Source organism: Mastigoproctus giganteus, chromosome 2 (genome assembly GCF_048544385.1).
Source record: "Mastigoproctus giganteus isolate SK-2022 chromosome 2, ASM4854438v1, whole genome shotgun sequence".
Classification (NCBI taxonomy): Eukaryota; Metazoa; Arthropoda; class Arachnida; order Uropygi; family Thelyphonidae; genus Mastigoproctus; species Mastigoproctus giganteus.
Window position 1 is genome coordinate 144968585 of NC_143576.1, and position 21649 is coordinate 144990233.

The 21649-nt window shown below is 36.7% G+C and overlaps 1 protein-coding gene across 1 annotated transcript in view; it reads left to right on the forward strand.

Moving 5' to 3' along the window:
* The window catches only part of SecS (Sec synthetase), an 89509-nt gene that overhangs the window by 27288 nt on the left and 40572 nt on the right, over window positions 1-21649 (forward strand). The window contains exon 5 of the mRNA XM_090390061.1: window positions 5859-6012. Coding sequence (XP_090246187.1) covers window positions 5859-6012 — 154 coding nt within the window. The remainder of the gene's footprint in view (window positions 1-5858; window positions 6013-21649) is intronic.

Here is a 21649-nt window from a genome sequence, read left to right on the forward strand (position 1 = left end):
CAACATCTGGATGACTTTACCCGGGGTCGAATAATTGGGAAGCTCAAAGTGCGAGGAGTGTGGCTGTAGACTTCGGTATTGCCCATAGCATCATCTCACGTATGTGATCGGCCTTCAGAACAACAGGAACAGGTACAGCTGTTCAAAGGACGAGTGGTGGTCGTCCATGAAAAACAACACTCAATGATGACTGCTATATACTCCTACAGGCCAAGAGGGACCAACACCAGACAGCGGGATCCATTGCAAACCAGCTGTACAGGATGCAGGATATTGCGGTTCACTGTGGTCAGGCGACTCCACAAAGGTTGACTTTTTGCCTGACGGCCAGTCCGCTGTGTCCCTTTAACACCTGCCCATCAGAGACACCATTTACAGTGGTGCATCGAACACAAGGACTGGACAGCAGTGCAGTGGGGTAAGGTACACTTTACTGATGAGAGTAGATTTAGTCTCAGCAGCGATTCTGGATGTCAACTAATCTGGTGAGAGATTGGCACATGGTATTACCCCGCAAACATCACTGAAAGGGATCAATATGGCAATCAAGGTATTCTTTTCTGGGGAGGCATTATCTTGTATGTACGTACACAACTCCAGATACTGGAAGGCGGTACTGTAACTGGTGGATGCTTCTGTACTGAGGTAATCCTTCCCCATGTGCATCTGTTCTGAGGTGCCATTGGCCCCGAGTTCATGTTTATGGATGATAACGCCACACCCCATCGCACTGCAGCTGTTGATATGCTTTTGGAAAGTGAGGACATTGCTCATATGGATTGGCCTGCCATTTATTCTGATCTAAATATCCCATCAAACACATATGGGATGCTCTGGGGAGACGCCTAATGGCACGTCCACATCCACCAGAAAATGTTCACCAGCTGAAGATGGCGCTGACAGAGGAATGGACGATGTTACCACAAGAACTTATTGACAACATTGTTCTTAGTATGGACAGGTGGTGCAAAGCCTGCATCGACACTAGGGGTGGCCATATCTCCTACTGAGACCACCACCTCTTCCCTTTGTTCCATCTTTGGAAGTGATGCATCTGTATCATGGCAGCCAGTGCTAGGTTGTCATTTTTGAATTAAGTCCTAAAGTACTGTTTTGTTTCCTTGTTGTGTCAGTGTTGTTTCCTTCATCATTTATGTCACGAGGTTCCTTTGGTATGCTTTTCCCATATCCCAGCCACTCCTATGAGACACTACAGGTGAAAACCTGACTGGTCCTTAAGTTTTGCACGCATATGTAAATTCATGGTATTATTTGCATAAGTAATATTTTAACAATTTTTTGTTTAAAAATACTTGCCTATCTTGCAGCAGGCTGCAAAGATAGAGCTGGTAAGTTTATATTTTGTATTTATTTAAATGCATGTTGTTACAATAGCAGTCAATGTCTGGCTATTTAGCTAATGGGAGGCAAAGTTAGGAAGGTACTTAGGATAGTAATAGACACCCCTACCCTCGTATTGCACTAATAGCTGAGAGTGTTTGAAGAATTTTAGGGGTAGGAAAGTGAAAAGAATATAAAGCTGGTGCTCAGGTAATCTGGGAGCGCAAGTTCCCATCTGTATTAGTGGCCTTGGACTGGGTAATTTACTGCAATTTGGAAGTGGATGTTTTTGTATCTCTGTATATCAACCAAATGCTATGTTAATGTCTACTCTTATACTTAAATTAAAACTAAAGCTTGGCAGTTCAGCCCAGAGCTTTCTTAATTCATCATAACCTCCAGGATATTAACATTCTTTCACCTTTCACAAATCTGCTACACTTCCTTGGTATTCTCTCTATATATATATACAGAGAGAGAGAGAGAGAGAGAGAGAGAGAGAGAGAGAGAGAGAGAGAGAGAGGAGAGAGAGAGAGAGAGAGAGAGAGAGAGAGAGAGAGAGAGAGAGAGAGAATGTATTACATTGAAGAACTGTGGTTATTGAAATGGCCATTACAATAAAAACATGTTCCTTGTGACTTATTAGGGAAATTTGCTATCCAAATAGACTTGAACAGAGTGAAAATGTAGAGGTGCACCATCCTGTTGAAAATTGCACCTAACATTCTATGAACATGTTTCTTATTGTAAGAATTGTATCATTCATTAACAGTTCAAGATTAATGTATCAGTCATTAACAGAACTGTCCAGTAATAGAATCATTGAAGCTTTAATGTCCACTTATTTCTAGAGAGGAGAATTTCATCTAATAACAATACCTGGCAGATTAACATCTTTCTGTGGGATGAAGTGAGGTTGTTGCCAGTCCAGTAAACACAGTTGCAGTGATTCAGATGACCATTTAATTTAAACATTGCTTTGTATGAGCATAGTACATCCTGAAAATTACCATCTTCACTGTTGTCTGACAGTATCACTCGCAAAATTGTATTTATTAGTTGGGATCATCTTCCTGAATCACTTGCAATAGCCAAGGTTTAAAAGGTTTGAAATTTTTTGGTTAAGATTTGCATAATAGTCTGTTGACTCAAATGCTATTTTTGCGAACACTGTCTTGTTGACTTCTTTGGTGGTCGTTCATATGCACTTCTAACAGCTTGGATATTTTTTTGCATTTCTTGATTCTCTTTTCCCCCCACAGATTTATTTATTAATGTTTTTCCATATCTTTAAACTTATCACAGAGGCAAGTTATTGTCTCAATACACAAGTATTGGCACTTGTGTCCCATACACAACCTCTTTAATATTTTCATACTTCAAGTAATCTTTTGCTCCTTCAAATGTTAATTAATTATTCTCCATACTCAGTTTGTTATTAGTTAATCTGGAACATAATGAAAATTTTTAGAGGATTGTTATGCATTAACACACTATATCAGAGCCATATATTATTTATTATTTTACTTCAGAAAACAGTAATGAAGCAGTTATATTATGCACTAATTGTAAAGAGTGTGATTTTTAGCATTTTCAATCAACTGAACATCAAAAAAAATATTCTATTATATTGTACTAATTAGTAATTCAATCAATTTTAACCAAGGTAACTATTTACAACTGAAACTAGATGCCAGTTGATCAGTATATAGCCAAAAAAACACAAATTTGGTATAAAGTTTTGGTTGGCAGCTGATACAACTTCAGAATATATACTGAATGGCTTTCCTTATTTGGAGAAAGATGATATGCACCCAGCTGGTCAACCACTTTCTGAATATGTCATCCTAAAACTAATGGAACCATTTTTGATTCAAGGTAGAAATCACTGATAACTTCTTTACCAGTTTTGAATTGGCAAAGAAGTTAGTCCAAAAAAAATGCTACTATTAGTGAGAAATGTGAATTGTGCTCGTAAAGAAGTTTCAACGTCCTTAAAAAGAAGGCAGAATTATATTCCACTTCAGTTTTCAAACTTGATGATTGCACTCTGACGAATTATCAGGCCAAAGCAAATAAAAATGTCATAATCTTAGTACACTTCATACGAGTGTTGAAATAAGTAATAGTACAAATTCGAAGCCAGACATATTATATTGCAACAAAGCAAAGTACAAGTTGATTTTTTAGACCAAATCTCTAAAAAATATTCAACAAAAGCATGCTCATGTAGATGACCATTTCACATCTTTTTACTATGTTAGATCTTGAAGTAATCAACGCTTTGATTATTTATAAGGAAGTGACAGGGAAAGTTATGAAGAGAAGAGATTTTATATTGAATCTAGCTGGATAACTCAGAAAAGCATATATAAATTTATAGAAAGCAATCAAACCAGTAACAATAGTGGGCATGTCAAATTTCTCAAAAGGCATCAAACAAAACTACAGAAATGTGCACTGTGTACAAAAAATATGTATGTAGAAAGCGTACAGGAACTGTTGAAAAAATTGTCATTTGTTTGAATTGTGTAATTAAACTTCAGTTTATTTCCTAGTCAAAAATATGCACAGTGGTCAATATGACTGGCAATGGCAGTTTCAGGTATTTTTGCTAGCTGACGGTTCTAGTATTAAGGGAGTTTTGTCTCCCAATTCCTCACTCTGCCTAAACTTTTGATTGGTTCATTTGATCACTACAACACTTACAATCAATCAGATCATGACATGCTCTCTTTGTAACTGTATTTATGGATCCCACAAATACAGTTATGACTTCTAGCATTTCTATGAGTTATAATTTAATTTGTAGATTTCCCAATAGAAATACTAGAGCAGTAGTTGTACAATATCAGTTGCAATTTCCCAACTGAAGAACTCCAAACAAGCAACTATTTAGCAGAGTATATTAGCATTTGAGAGAGGAGGGGAGAAGCAAAACATACTGAGTATGATAAAATGTAGTCTAAGAATGAGTACCTGAAGAATTTTTTGTGCAAATGATATACCTCCAATATAAGTCTGGCTAACCATATATCAGATGGGATGCTATACATGTGTCACTTCCAGTTATGCTGCACTAAAGTTTTTTTTTTTTTTTTTTGTTTTAGGTAATTAACAGCTGGGCAACAGAGTTCAGCAACAGAACCAAGATTCGTCAGCCAGATACAAAGTGTGGGATTTAGTAATGGCATTTTGGAGATGATGGTGTGCTGAATGAGGAAGAAATGCAACATTGAATCCTAAAATTATTAAAGATATGTTCTGCTAGAAACAACATTAGAAACTGTGGCCTATGGAAAGTGCAGTGGAAGACAAATCATTGGGTTCCCTGACTTTTGAGTAGCTTGTATAATTTTGTTAGATGAAAACAATACATAAGATGGTACGGGATACTATTTTTTCATAAAGTTCTCAGAAATCCAGTAGAACGTGTGCAACTGAAACTGGGTTCTATTCTGGGAAAATAGAACTCAAGTGAAAAACCATGGAAACTACATTATCTGCAGAATTCATACAGAGGATTATGAACAAAGAATGGAGCTTGATAAAATCATCTTGGGTAGTGAGGACTGACATGACCTCATAAAGAATATTACTTGTGAAATGAAGCTATTTTTCAAATATGAGGCTTTATTAACAAACAACAGTCATTACTGAGGCTCACATGATTTGAAGGAGATAACAGAGAAGAGCTGAAGCCATCCCAGAGTAACAGTTTTCCGTAGTGTTGACACATAACAGAATTTTTTTTTTTAAACCCATACATTTTACAAAGATTGACAGAAAGATACCTTTTTTTTGGGGTTCAAAATTTTGTCTTATCTGAAGTCATCTTGCCAAAATGTGGAGAAAATTATCTTTATGTAGGATCATATGCCATACCACTGCATCCGAGTATTCATTAATTTCTATGGCAGATGTATTGGCATGGATCCCTTTCTTTTGGAGCAGGGCCAAAGAAAAGTTTACCCAAGAAAGCTAAGGAACCGTTAATGAACTGGGATAAATTATCAGAAAAATGACTTACTTTCATATTCATTGAAAAATATAGCAGTCCTATTGTTGACAGTGCCAATGGCTGTGTTGAGATTTGAATATTTTATGTCCATAGTACTCCAGTGGTACCTTTTTTAAAAATAGTTAGTGACTTTTAAATCACCCTATAGAGGCAAGGTCATAAAATACTCTGTTGATGCTGCTTGATACTTAGGAAGGAATCATTGCTGATTTTGGATGATGTCTCACCAGAGAGTAATCTGATTTAGGGAGAAATGCTGACTTTAAATTAAATTGTGAGTTGTTGGAAGTACATTGATTAATGTGGTATATGATCACTTGCACAAGTTTATTTCCATGGGATTTACCAATGATAAACTTTAATCAGTTTATGGATCTAGTAATTAAATCCATATTATTTTACCCCATATGCAATGCTATATTAGAATGAGAAATTTTAGTCTTGATTAAATTTATTATGATGTGAATGTTTTTTAATGATAGTTTTATTTTTATAGGTTTTCAACCAGTAATTGTAGAAACTAAGATAGATGGAGATGAATTATGTACAGATATAGATGCAATTATAAAACAAATCAATGCTTTAAAACCAGAAAACATCCTCTGTATATATACAACAACCTCATGCTTTGCTCCAAGGATACCTGACAGGTACACATAGTGCATTAGTCTTTTGATGTCATCAGATAAAGTAAACTAGAAATTACTTAATTTAAAAATATACAATATATCCTTGTTAATTCAATATTAGAACAGTGATATTCTGATTATTTAAAATGTGAAGTATTTTGAATTTGCTGTTATTCCTGAACTAATGATATAGGACTTTCTACAATGTCATAGTCTGAATTGGGTTCCATGACTTTTGAGTATCTTATAGTAGTAGTAGTAGTAGTAGTAGTGGCACTTGATGCAAGAAAGCAAGTGTAGGAGCTTATGCAGCATCAGCCAAAAAAAAAAAAAAAAAAAATCACACCATACCCTCCAAATGCCTGTCCAGTTCCTCCTTAAATTTATTTAACCTATCAACTTCCACAACGACAGATGGAAGTTTGTTCCAGCAATTAACCACCCGCTGGCTAAAGGCAAATTTCCGCACATCTATTCTACATCTATCCTTTCTTAATTTGAACTTATGTCCCCGTAGGTTCGTATTCTGAACAAGTGGGAGGATCCCATCAGAATTCAGCGTGCTCAACCCATTCAAGGCCTTATAGACCTCAATCAGATCACCGCACAGGTGCCTAGTCTCCAGCCACTGCAATTTGCAGAACTTAAGCCTCTCTTGGTAAGAGGATCCCTTCATTCCCCTCACCAATCGTGTTGCTCTTCTCTGTACACGCTCAAGCAAATCTACATCCTTCCTAAAATGAGGCCTCCAGACCTGTACGCAGTACTCAAGGCGTGGCCTGACCATTGCCTTATACAGAGGGACAATCACCTCCTTTTCCCTGCTAGCAAAATTCCTATATATCATTGACAAAACCCCATGACCTGCCCTAGCAGCCTGTCTACATTGCTCAGAAAACTTCATATCTGACTGCACAATTACTCCCAGGTCTTTTTCATTTTCTACCACCTTAAGTGTAGTACCACACAGTTGGTACGTTTCTCTGGGGTTACTTCTACCCATATGCAGTACTTTGCATTTGTCAAGGTTAAACTTCAGTTGCCACTTCTTAGCCCATCTGCCCAAATTATCTAGATCCTGTTGCAGTAGCACACTGCCATTACTGTCATTAACAACCCTGCCAACCTTCGTGTCATCTGCAAACTTCGACATTAAGCCTGATATGCCTTCATCAATATCATTGATAAATATACAAAACAACAGTGGACCCAACACCGAACCCTGTGGGACTCCACTAATAACATTAGTCCACGAAGAGCATCACCCATTGATTACCACCCTCTGTCTTCTCCCACTTAACCATCCTTTTATCCATTGTAGCAACTTACCCTTAATACCATTCTGCTCCAATTTGTACAGTAGTCTTCCATGCACAACAGTGTCAAAAGCTTTCCTGAAATCCAAGTATATGATATCAAAATTATTTTTTGCATCCAGTTCCTTTGTGACCACATCATAATAACCAATCAAATTTGTCAGACAAGACTTTCCCTTAACAAACCCATGCTGTGTCTGAATTATTGCTGCAGTCTTGTCTAGATGATCCTGCAATGCATCTTTAACCAGTGACTCCATTATTTTACCCGGAACAGAAGTTAAACTAACTGGTCTGTAATTACTCGTGTCACCCTTCGAACCTCCTTTGTGAATTGGGGATACATTTGCACATCTCCAGTCCGTGGGAACCTCCCCTGAATCCAAGGATGCTCTCATAATTATGGCTAAGGGTTTGCTTAGTTGCTTTGCCGCCTCCTTTAATATAACTGGATAGATCCCATCCACCCCAGGTGCCTTTCTTATGTTTAACTTCAACAATTTCTCCTCCACTTTGCTCTCAGTTATTACAAAATCATTAAGCACACTGCTACAATTTGATAACCTTCTTCCATTTTAAAACTGTAATAATTCCTCACGTGTGAATGTAGATGCAAAATATTCATTCAGTTTGTTTGCTATCTGAGCAGGATCATCAACAGTCGAACCATCGATGTCAAGTGGACCAATCAGATTCATCCCCTTCCTTTTAGAGTTTATATAAGTAAAGAAATCCTTGCTGTTTTTCTTAGCATCTTTTGCCAAAGATTTCTCGTAATCCGCCTTTGCCTGCCGAACCTCCTTTGTGACCTGATTACAGACTAGCTTATATCTGCTACAGGCTTCTGCGTCGCCTGATAATTTATATGCATCCCATGCATTTTTCTTCTCTGACACGAGTCTCATTAGTTCATTTGATAACCATTTAGGCCTAAACCTTGAACAATATTTCTTCATCGGTATGAAAAGTCTAGTAGCTTCCACGATTAATTCCTTGAATGCTTCCCACTTAGAATTTACTGTTTGTAACATCGTCAGTTGATCCCACTGTACAGAATTTAAAAACTGTCTGAGACCACTGTACTCCCCTTTACGGAAGCAAAAACCCTTCCCTTTACCCCTGATGGTTGTTACCTCTTTGAGTAAATCCCACTTCAGCACACTGTGATCACTGCCACCTAGTGGTTCCTTTATCTGCAAATTCTTAATACACGAATGATCACTGCTGATAACCAGATCAAGAGTATTACTTTCTCTGGTTGCCTCTCGAACATGCTGCTGCAGAAAACAATCATCCAATAAATCCACAAAAGTCTGACTAGTGTGTGAGTGACCAACCCACAAGTTCCAGTCAATATCTGGGAAGTTAAAATCCTCCATTATAAGACATTCTGATTTACTGACCCACTCTATTTCTCTGTACAATTGTTCATTGTACTCATTCGAGTCATTAGGCCTATAACACACTCCTACTCTTATTTTTGCTTTCGCAGTGCTTATGTCACACCAAACTGACTCAACAGTGCACTGTCCATCTATATCAACTGGATGCACTTCTTTTGATTTTATGTTTTTCTTAATTAACAGCATAACACCTCCTCCCTTTCTGTCCTGTCTATCCTTTCTGTACACATTGTACTCCCCAAATTCCAGTTCTGCATTCCTTATATCTTTGTGACACCACGTCTCTGCTATCCCAACAATATCCGCCTTTGATGTCTTGACCAACACTTCAAATTCATCAAATTTATTTACTATACTTCTAGCATTGGTATACATGCAAGCATACATGCTCCTATGCCTATTCCTTGTTACCCTAACACATCCCATATACCCAACTATTCCATGATGACTGCCATCCGTCCCTGAAACCCCCAACACCCCTCGCTCCAGGTCGCTTCTTATTCTAATAGAAGTTGTGCAAGAATCACCTTCACCTCTGCCTGCGGTTACTGTTAAACTATTAGTCTTTGTATCCCCCCCCAAGCTAGCAGTTTTCCGACCCACCTAACACTGCCTCGATAGCATCAGCAAATATTCTTGCACCCTTTCTATTTAAGTGTATCCCATCCCTGTAGAAGCAGTCTCTCCTGTTAACAAGTACAGTCCAGGCTGAAAAAAATTCTACCCCTTGAGCCTTGCACAATCTTTCCAGGGCCGAATTGATCGACAAGGCTCTCATCATATACTCCCTCCTATCGTGTCTGGGCAGAATTGCAGACACTTTCAAATGCAACCCTAATTCTCCGCTTTTTTTCAACAGTGACCTGTACTTGTTGAGTAATTCTGCCGGTCTCCTACTCTTAATATCATTAGTGCCAACGTGTACAACTATATCACCTTTTGTGCCCTTGAAAGATGATATTCGCTCTACAACGTCATCAACCTTTGCCCCTGGCAGACATACCCTGGTCCTGTTCCACCTATCCTTTTTACATAGCATGTTCCCCGTTTCCCTGACAATAGAGTCACCAACAACTAATAGTTCCTGTGGGACCAGCGCATTCTGCCTTGGGGTTTGCCGCTGTGTTGCGCGATGACCAAGTGCAAGCTCTGGCGTTGATGTGGGCAGCTGAGAGCTTGATGGGCCCCTCAATTTATTTCCTTCGAGGGCATCCACCCTGTCCTTCAAACTCTCATATAGGCCCATAACAACGCTGAGTTGTCGCCTGATTTCCTTACACTCCTTACATCGCGCACACACAAAAACATCCCCCATGGCAATATCATGTTCCGTTCCAGAGAGTTCGGCAAACATTTCACAAGTTGCACATTTTTTTAGGCTGTGACGCATTGGAGAATCGCCCCCCCTCAGTTCTCCCCCGAGTCACAACACTCCTGCCACTTTGTGCCCGTTGCTTTGCTGCTCTAGTTCGGGGCATGGTAGTTTAAATTAATAAAATCAATAAATTAAATGTCAGTAGTATTTGAATAGAAACTATGAAATAGAAACAGTGAAGCGTATTACTATATAATTATGCATTAGAGCTACCTAGCTACCTCAATTAAAAACTTTGAATTCCCTATATACAAAAACAATGGCTACAAAAATCGAACAAAAATAACGGTTTTACCTATCGTAAGTAAAATCCACAAAAACTCTTTATCTAAATTAAAATAAAAAATAACCAGCGTAACTATAACTATATGACTACGTATTAAGTACAATATAAAACAACAATCATGTAAATAAAAGGCAAACACTTATCGTTTTTGCGGAGCTTGTAACTGACAGTTGTAACTTTTAAATAGAGTCAGCGCCCTTTAATATAATTAAAAAAGACTGCCGAAACCAATTACAATTACAAACAATCCCTAAACCTGGGTTTTATTTTTGCTGTAGGTTCATGTAGCTCATCTGCCAATGTGTTATTTATTATGTATAATTGTATGTACTTGTAAAAGAGAAAATAATACCCTTATTGTGGTATATTATTTGCTGTTTAATACTTGTAATCTGTGCAAAAAAAGAGTGATATTTCTTTTAGCAATATCACTTATTTAGTAACTTTAATTTAGTGCAAACTGGTCATTGGTAATTAATTTGACATTACTTTCAAACAGTTGAGAGAGAGAGAGAGAGAGAGAGAGAGAGAGAGAGAGTGCACCAAGTATACAGAAAAAATGTGTTTGATTACAATTATGTAATTTTAATGTAGTTCTCTGAAATTGTTTTTTGTGCATAGTCACTAATTATGAGAGAGAGAGATTAACCATGGAGGCCACTTCGGGAATTTTTTTTTGTTTTTAGTATTACTTTGCTGAGCAAAGTTAAAAGACGAAAAATATAAAAATTATATCATATACCTATACATTTAAATTGGAAAATTCTAATGTCCTGGAAATTGGTGCTGAGTTTTTTTTTTGGTTATGCCTTATTTATATTGAATAAATGGATTGATTTGTGTGTAGTCTTTTCTTTTAAGAGCTTCCATGATTAATATCTGATAAATTGTGACTTATTTACATGCACAAAAAAATAGATTTAATTCTACTGAAGAAAGGTAAAAGTTTCACAAATGTAATCAAACTTACATTTTTTTCAGTTGTATTCACAATGGGCATTCTGTCTACCATGATTGGCTGTTCTGTGAAACTATTCACCAGCTCACATAAGTGCTGTGGGACCAATTTATGTAACTGTAATTGGTGAGAACAGTTCACACTAAGTTACAAAGTTTGCCATAAATGATAATGCAATAAGAAAAATGTCACCCTTTTTTGCATGATTTACAAATATTAAACAACAAATAATATCCCAAGAAATGGATAATTTCTCTCTTTCTCTTTAGCAGGTATGCACAGTCATATATAATAAACAACATACCACATATTTTAATGTGTAGTTTGTATACATTGAGCAGTATGACTAGTAATGACAGAAAAAATGAAACTTAGCTATCTGGTTGAAAAATTGGTTGAATTTTTCCATATTGCAGTTGCCTTTCTTATATTGACTACATTAGTATGTTAAGCATCCGTTTATAAAAGTGTACCACAAAAAAAAAAGTAAGTTTCTACATTTTATGTGAATTTCAAGAATTCTTTACAGTATTTAATGAGAATAACTGACTTAAATTTCTCTTGATCCTTGAACTTCAAACAAACTGAATGAGTATTTTGCATCTGCATTCACACATGAGGAATTATTAAGGTTTGAAAATGGCAGAAGGTTATCAAATTGTAGCAGGATACTTAATGATTTTGTAATAACTGAGAGCAAAGTGGAAGAGAAACTGTTGAAGTTACACGTAAGAAAAGCACCTGGGGTTGATGGGATCTATCCAGTTATATTAAAGGAGGCGGCAAAGCAACTAAGCAAACCCTTAGCCATAATTATGAGAGCATCCTTGTACTCAGGGGAGGTTCCCACGCACTGGAGATGTGCAAATGTATCCCCAATTCACAAAGGGGGATCGAAGGGTGACACGAGTAATTACAGACCAGTTAGTTTAACTTCTGTTCCGGGTAAAATCATGGAGTCTCTGGTTAAAGATGCATTGCAAGATCATCTAGACAAGACTGCAGCAATAATTCAGACACAGCATGGGTTTGTTAAGGGAAAGTCTTGTCTGACAAATTTGATAGGATATTATGATGTGGTTACAAAGGAACTGGATGCAAAAAATAATTTTGATATCATCTATTTGGATTTCAGGAAAGCTTTTGACACTGTTGCGCATGAAAGCTTGTTGTACAAATTGGAGCAGAATAGTATTAAGGGTAAGTTGCTACAATGGATAAAAGGATGGTTAAGTGGGAGAAGACAGAGGGTGGTAATCAATGGGTGCTGCTCTTCCTGGACTAATGCTATTAGTGGAGTCCCATAGGGTTCGGTGTTGGGTCAACTGTTGTTTTGTATATTTATCAATGATATTGATGAAGGTATATCAGGCTTAGTGTCGAAGTTTGCAGATGATACAAAGGTTGGCAGGGTTGTTAATGACAGTAATGGCAGTGTGCTACTGCAACAGGATCTAGATAATTTGGGCAGATGAGCTAAGAAGTGGCAGCTGAAGTTTAATCCTGACAAATGGGAAGAAGTAACCCTAGAGAAACGTACCAACTGTGTGGTGCTACACTTAAGGTGGTAGAAAATGAAAAAGACTTGGGAGTAATTGTGCAGTCAGATATGAAGTTTTCTGAGCAATGCAGACAGGCTGCCAGGGCAGGTCATGGGGTTTTGTCAATGATATATAGGAATTTTGCTAGCAGGGAAAAGGAGGTGATTATCCCTCTCTATAAGGCAATGGTCAGGCCACACCTTGAGTACTGTGTACAGGTCTGGAGGCCTCATTTTAGGAAGGATGTAGATTTACTTGAGCATGTACAGAGAAGGGCAACAAGATTGGTGAGTGGAATGAAGGGATCCTCTTACCAAGAGAGGCTTAAGTTCTGCAAATTGCAGGGACTGGAGACTAGGCACCTGCGCGGTGATCTAATTGAGGTGTATAAGGCCTTGAATGGGTTGAGCACGCTGAATTCTGATGGGATCCTTCCACTTGTTCAGATTATGAACCTAAGGGGACATAAATTCAAATTAAGAAAGGACAGATGTAGAATAGATATGCGGAAATTTGCCTTTAGCCAGCGGGTGGTTAATTGCTGGAACAAACTTCCATCTGTCGTTGTGGAAGTTGATAGGTTGAATAAATTTAAGGAGGAACTGGACAGGCATTTGGAGGGAATGGTGTGATTTTTTTTTAGTTATCAAGATTAATGCTTGTAAATAGACTGTTAAAGTCAAATGTTTGTATTTGATGAATATTGTTATTTTTTAGAGCATTTATAATAGGTAAGTTATTATTTATTATAATAGTTTTATTTAAGTTATTTAATATAATTTTAAGTAACTTTTCTAACATTTTTCCGGGAAATTTAGCATAACTATCTCTACATGATGTTATGAATCTAAAAGCAATCGGTGTTTTATGAAATTTGGGTATGCCATATATAAATGGATATTTTAGGTTATTATACTTTAACTTTAATTTTTTATGTAATGCAATTAATTTTTTGATTATTATATTAGAAGAAGATGTTATCTGTTTATATGTATGGCTAGACTGTAGTTCATTTTTTAAAATTTCTATATAATATGAGCATTATATAGAAATTTTATATTTACGAGCATTAATCTTGATAACTTAAAAGTCGTCCTCCAGAAACTATATTTAGAAAATAAAAATGCTATAAAGGTTGATTTAACCTATTGGGATTCTCTAATAAAATTATGCATCTTTAATAATTATGTATATGACGGAACATCGTTATACCTACAAGTGACTGGCACCCCTATGGGAAGTCCAGCATCAAGCATAATCGCAAACCTTTATCTATATTATACAGAAAGAGAATTCCAAGATAACCTACTTATATATAGATACGTAGATGATATATGTGTTTTTAATTGTCCACATTTTGTCCAGGATTACAATAAATTATATCCAGTAGAACTAGTATTGGAAAAAACTAATAATTCCGATACTATAGCAAATTATCTGGATCTTCATATAGAAATATTACATAATAATAATATAGACGTAAACATATATAATAAAAGAGATGCATTTAATTTTAACGTAGTCAGCCTTAGAAACTGGAAATCTAATATATCAAAATCAGTGCATGCTAATATAATTTTATCGTAATGTTATATCTGCAATAGTAATAAAAATTGTTCAGCGGGCTTAACAGCGTTGTACGGCAGGTTGATCAATAATAATTTCCCTATCGCTTACCTGAAATATCATTTCAGGAAAACGATAAACATAATTTATTTCAAAAATTTGTTTTCTGAACCTATTGTTTTAATATAATTTTCAATATAATCGTTATATTTAGTGCCATGTATATATGTAAATAGGATACACTTTGCATTCTTGGTGTCTTACGGCGTAGAAAACTTGTACCCACCGGCTTGCAAATTACAGTGTATTATTTTTTTTTTTATTTTATTATTTATTTTTATTTTTATTTTATTTTATTATTATTTTTTTAATATATATAGTTAAATTCATTTAAATTTACTTAAGTTCACGCTGAGATAACTTGCATATTCAGCTCAGGGTCCTACTATAGGAATGGGTTTGCGATCCCGGGCATACCCGAGCCACAACTTATATCTTGTAATGTCTTTAAACTGTCCTACACTCTTTACTTTTATTTCTCCGAAATTATTAGGGCAATCCGAGGACGTAGGAGAAACTATTTATTATCTATACCATTATTTTTCGCCTTTATGGAGTTCAGGTTCTATTATTCCTACTCCTTTAGTTTTTCTTCTTACTATCTGCATGTTTCTCTATGTGTTAATTTAATTATTTATTTTTACCATATCCATCACATAGGGGGCACCACATATTATTTTGACGACTATTACATTATGTCCTAGATACGGTCAATATGTAGTATGTATTATATATTTAATCTTATTGTAATCATTAAATTACGTTCTCTGTCGGGTCAACGATGATTAATATATGCTTACATTTATATTTTACTTATATTTCTTACCTTTGATTCTAATATTTCTAAATTTTTTTAACTTTTATTATCTTCTTTCGATTTATTTATATTCGATTTACATCCGGCCTATTCTGGTTTATATTTGGTTAGATTTAAATTACTTAGCATATATTGATCATCACAGAAACAGAGAACTTCTTGTCGTTTTTTGCCTTCATTCTGGGTGGTTGGCCCCAGTTGAAGTCATCTAGATTGTCGGTAAAAAGCGATAATATATATATATATATTTTTTTTTTTTTTTTTTTTTGCGTTTTCTTAGATCCCTGATGGTATTATTATTGGATTGATTTACTTATTCTAATGGTTCTTTATATTATCTTTAATATTATAGACATTATGGGTGTATTGCATGATTGCATGCAACTGCATTGACTCATAAATATTATTTACATATTAGTTACAGTTATTGTCGTTTTAACTTTCTTTATTTTTTATCAATAATTATAAATATATATATATATTTCTTGGTATAGTAATTATTATTAATACTTATTAATTATATTAAATAATTATTTATTATATTATATTTTTATATTAAATAATTACTGGTGATATGTTAATTACTAATGTGTTTATTAGTAATTAACAGTTTATTAGTAATTAACATTTTAACGATTCTTATTATTTTCTTGATATTATAGAAAAATGGAAAATACACATAGTAAAATCATTCATTAAATTATAACAGATTTAGTAAGAGCTGCTTTTGCTAGTTATTTGGATATGCTTCTGCAACAAGGTCTAGAAAAATTAGGCAGATGAGCTGAGAAGTGGCAGTTCAAGTTTAACATTGACATATGCAAGGCACTGCATATGGATAGCAATAATCCCAGATTAACATACCAGCTGTGTAGTACCACATTCAGGGTACTATAGGATGAAAAAAACCCTCGAGGGGAGGATTTGTACAGTCAGATATGAAGTTCTCTGAGCAGTATAAATGGGCTACCAGGACAGATCAGGGTTTCGTTAATGATTACAGAAACTTTGCCAGCAGGGTTAAGTAGGTGAATATCCCATTGTATAAGGCAGTGATTAAGCTGCATCTTGATTATTGCATACCTGCATGCAGGTCTGGAAGCCTATTTTAGGAAGGATGTTATTTGTTGGAATGGGTGCAGAGAAGGGCAGTAAGATTACTGAGGGGAATTAGAGTGCTCTTATCAAGAACAGCTTCAGTTCTGCAAATTACGGTGTCTTGAGACTATGCACGTGTGACTAAATTTGAGTGTATGTTTAAGGTTTTGAATGGATTGAGTTGGCTCAGTGCTGATGACATCCTTTGTCTTGCTCAGACTATGTATATGAGAGGGTATAAATATGAGCTGAAGGATGGTTAAAGGAAAGATGTGTAGAAATTTGCCTTCGGCCAGCAGGTAGTTGGTTGTTAGAATAAACTTTCATCTGGTTTTGTAGAGGTGAGTAGTCTGAATAAATTCAGGGAATAACTAGACAGGCTATTAGAGGGGATGGATAGGTGATATTGTTTTTTTTTTTGTTTTTTTTGGCTAGTGTATAAGCTTTGCTTACTTACATCATTTGCCACTACTGATACTAAAATATGACAAAGAGGTGATAATATGATGAAGTAATTTCTTAACATGCTTTCTTAAATTATAAAATTATTTTAATGTTAAAATTAAAAATTTAATTTCTTAAATTTATATTTTTGGCTAATAGTAGTAGTAGCATGTGATGCAAGAAAGCAAGTGCATGAGCTTTGGCAGCATCAGCCACAAAAAAAAAAAAAAAAAAAATTACAAATCAATCCCCGCTAAATGTTTGTCCAGTTCCTCCTTAAATTTATTTAACCTATCAACTTCCACAACGACAGATGGAAGTTTGTTCCAGCAATTAACCACCCGCTGGCTAAAGGCAAATTTCCGCACATCCATTCTACATTTGTCTTTTCGTAATTTGAATTTATGCCCCCTTAGGTTCGTAATCTGAACAAGTGGAAGGATCCCATCAGAATTCAGCGTGCTCAACCCATTCAAGGCCTTATACACCTCAATCAGATCACCGCGCAGGTGCCTAGTCTCCAGTCCCTGCAATTTGCAGAACTTAAGCCTCTCTTGGTAAGAGGATCCCTTCATTCCACTCACCAATCTTGTTGCCCTTCTCTGTACATGCTCAAGCAAATCTACATCCTTCCTAAAATGAGGCCTCCAGACCTGTATGCAGTACTCAAGGTGTGGTCTGACCATTGCCTTATACAGGGGGACAATCACCTCCTTTTCCCTGCTAGCAAAATTCCTATATATCATTGACAAAACCCCATGACCTGCCCTGGCAACCTGTCTGCATTGATCAGGAAACTTCATATCTGGCTGCACAATTACTCTCATTTTCTACCACCTTAAGTGTAGTACCACACAGTTGGTACGTTTATCTGGGGTTACTTTTACCCATATGCAGTACTTTGCATTTGTCAAGGTTAAACTTCAATTGACACTTCTTAGCCCATCTCCCCAAATTATCTAGATCCTGTTGCAGTAGCACACTGCCATTACTGTCATTAACAACCCTGCCAACGTTTGTATAATCTGCAAACTTCGACACTAAGCCTGATATACCTTCATCAATATCATTGATAAATATACAAAACAACAGAGGACCCAACACCGAACCCTGTGGGACTCCACTAATAACATTAGTCCACGAAGAGCAGCAGCCATTAATTACCACCCTCTGTCTTCTCCCACTCAACCATCCTTTTATCCATTGTAGCAACTTAGCCTTAATACCATTCTGCTCCAATTTGTACAATAGTCTTCCATGTGCAACAGTGTCAAAAGCTTTCCTGAAATCCAAATATATGATATCAAAATTATTTTTACATCCAGTTCCTTTGTAACCACATCATAATATCTTATCAAATTTGTCAGACAATACTTTCCCTTAACAAACCCATGCTGTGTCTGAATTATTGTTGCAGTCTTGTCTAGATGATCCTGCAATGCATCTTTAACCAGTGACTCCATTATTTTACCCGGAACAGAAGTTAAACTAACTGGTCTGTATTTACTCGTGTCACCCTTTGGTCCCCCTTTGTGAAATGGGGACACATTTGCACATCATTATGAGAGCTTCCTTGGACTCAGGGGAGGTACCCATAGACTGGAGATGTGCAAATGTGACCCCAATTTACAAAGGAGGATCAAAGGCTGACACAAGTAATTATAGACCTGTGAGTTTAACTTCTGTTCCAGGAAAATTAATGGAGGCGCTGGTTAAAGAAGCACTGCAAGATCATCTAGACAAGACTTCAGTTATAGCTTGGACACAGCATGGTTTTGTTAAGAGGGGGAAGTCTTGCCTGACCAATTTGATTGGATAATATGATGCAGTCACAAAAGAACTGGATGCAGGGAATAACTTTGATATTATTTACTTGGATGTTAGAAAGGTTTTTGATACTGTTGCACATGGAAGACAGCTGCACAAATTGGAGCAGTGTGGCATTGGAGGCAAATTGCTGCTATGGATAAAGGGGTGGTTGAGGGGGAGAAGACAGAGAGTGGTAATCAATGGACACTGCTCATCATGGACTAATGTTATTAGTGGAGTCCCTCAGGGTTCAGTGTTGGGTCCATTATTGTTTTCTGTATTTATAAATAATATTGATGATGGTATATCAAGCTGAATGTCCAAGTTTGCAGACGATACAAAAGTTGGCAGTGTTGTTAAGGACACTACTGACGCTATACTGCTGCAACAGGATCTGGAAAGGTTGAGCAGATGGGCTGAGAGGTGGCAAATGAAGTTTAATATTGACAAATGTAAAGTACTACATATGGGAAACGGCAACCCCAGAGCAACGTATCAACTCAGTGGTACCACTGACAGTGTAGAGAATGAAAAGGACCTGGGGGTAATTGTGCAGGCAGATATGAAGTTCTCTGAGCAGTGCAGATGGGCTGCAAGAGTAGCTCATGGTGTCTTATCAATGATATACAGGAATTTTTCTAGCAGGGATAAGGAGGTGATTACTCCCTTGTATAAGGCAGTGGTCAGGCCACACCTTGAGTACTGTATACAGGTCTGGAGGCCTCATTTCAAGAATGATGTAGAGCTGTTGGAATGAGTACAGAGAAGGGCAACAAGGTTAGTGAATGGAACAAAGGGTTGCTCTTAGGAAGAAAGGCTGAAGTTTTGCAAATTACAGTGTCTGAAGACTAGGCACCAGCGAGGTGAACTGATAGAGGTGTATAAAGCATTGAATGGTTTGAGCATGCTCAATGCTGATGGGATTCTGCCTCTTGCTCAGAATAATCACCTGAGAGGGCATAAATTCAAATTGAGGAAAGACAGATGTAGGATAGATGTCCAGAAATTTGCCTTTAGCCAGCGGGTAGTTGGTTGGTGGAACAGACTTCCATCCCTTGTTGTGGAAGTTGATGTTATGTTATTTGGTTTTTAGGAGCATTAGCAACTAAGGCCATATTGCACCGAGATATGCGGTGGTCATTCTCTGACCTTTCTGCATCCTCCGTATTTGGTGGTGACGGGCTTGAACCCCAGTCTAATCAAGAAGCTTGTGCTATGCACTGCTGCTCCTTCCCACCTGGCTATGAAGGCGCCTGTGGAAGTTGATAGCCTAAATAAATTTAAGGCTCGGCTGGACAGGTATTTCGAATGAATGGAGGGGTGAAGTGGAAGTTTTTTTTTTTTTTTTTTTGTCTGGCCGATGCTGCATGAGCTTGCTTTCTTGCATCATATGCCTCTACTAATGCTAATTGATGATCTTCTGGGTGAGAAGTCTATACAGTCATCTGTTAGTGAAAGCTGTGAAATGGCTTAAGCCATTGTATGATGATGGAAAGATGGATCTATGCTTAGATGGAGAGAGAGAGAGAGAGAGAGAGAGAGAGAGAGAGAGAGAGAGAGAGAGAAAGAAAGAAAGAGACTTTCAAATTAAAGATTAAAGAAACAAGAAAAGTAATGTGCAATCATGACAAAAAAGGCCTTATTGTGATGTGTTTAAATTAAGGTTCCACATTGTCACAATTTCCAGTTATTCACTTTAAAAGTAGTCCCATAAATTGTTTTGAAAAAGAAGGTTTTTGTTGCCTAGTTTAATTAGTGTTACTTGTTCTTCACTTAAATTCTTTGTTAATAAATCATGCTTCGTTCTCTCAAATGCATTAATTCTTATTATAAGACTATATTATCTATAGCGGGATTTTATCCTTGTCTACAAACTTTACAAGAATGTTTGTCACTGCTGAGATTTGTGCATTATCTTTGATGCAAGTTAAGTTTAAGGCAACACATCCAGTCTCTGCTCATCAAAATGTCTGAAATGAAATGGATTGTAAAGTAGCATCTGCTTCATAACAGAGATATGAATATTATATTCTTTCAGTACAATATGTACTGAAATATGCACCATATACTTAATATATGGAACAGAAATCTGAAGTTAGTTATGGTTGCAATGCATTGCAACCATTGGCACTACAGTGGCTTTCTTACAAACACAGATGCTCTAAAGTAATACACACTTTACAACTGATAAATCTCAACATTATTTTACTACAAAAATGGAATTCATCAAGCCAGAGTAAACATCAGGATGAAGATGATAGCAGGCATCATAGAACCATCATTCTGGGAAAAACTTCATTGGAGCAACTCGATTCCAGCACCGAGGGCAACACCTGTTTTAGTTCATATCAAAATGCAACTAGAAAAAATCGAAAGATCCTGCCCATACCAGTTGACCAGAAGCTTAGAACTTGATATTGATCATTGTAGACATACAGAAGACTAGAAATACAAGAGAAGTGCTGAGATTAAACCATATATAGTATCTGTGACTTTTGTTAATTAAAATTTGACTAATGCTAAGATTAAATAATAAAAATTTTATATTCAAATAACATCTAAATTATGTCCAGTATTAGTTGTATAGCCATATATCCCCACATCTTGATTGGAGATATAAAAAGGAGTGTTGTTGTTGTTATTTGGTTTTTAGGAGCATTAGCAACTAAGGCCATATTGCTCTGGAAATATGCGGTGGTCATTCCATGACCTTTCCGCATCCTCCGTATTTGGTGGTGACGGGCTCGAACCCCGGTCTAATCAAGAAGTGTGTGCTACGCACTGCTGCTCTTTCCCACCTGGCTACGGAGGCGCCAAAAAGGAGTGTAACTCCTTAATGTGAGTCACTGGTCAGTAGGCTATGAGCAGTAAAGATATAACCAAACCAGCATATAATAAAGATTTTATATATATATGTTCACGCACGCACGTGTGTGCGCGCACACACACACTTTGAAGAAGATCTGTCCGAATAGCTGGTAAGCT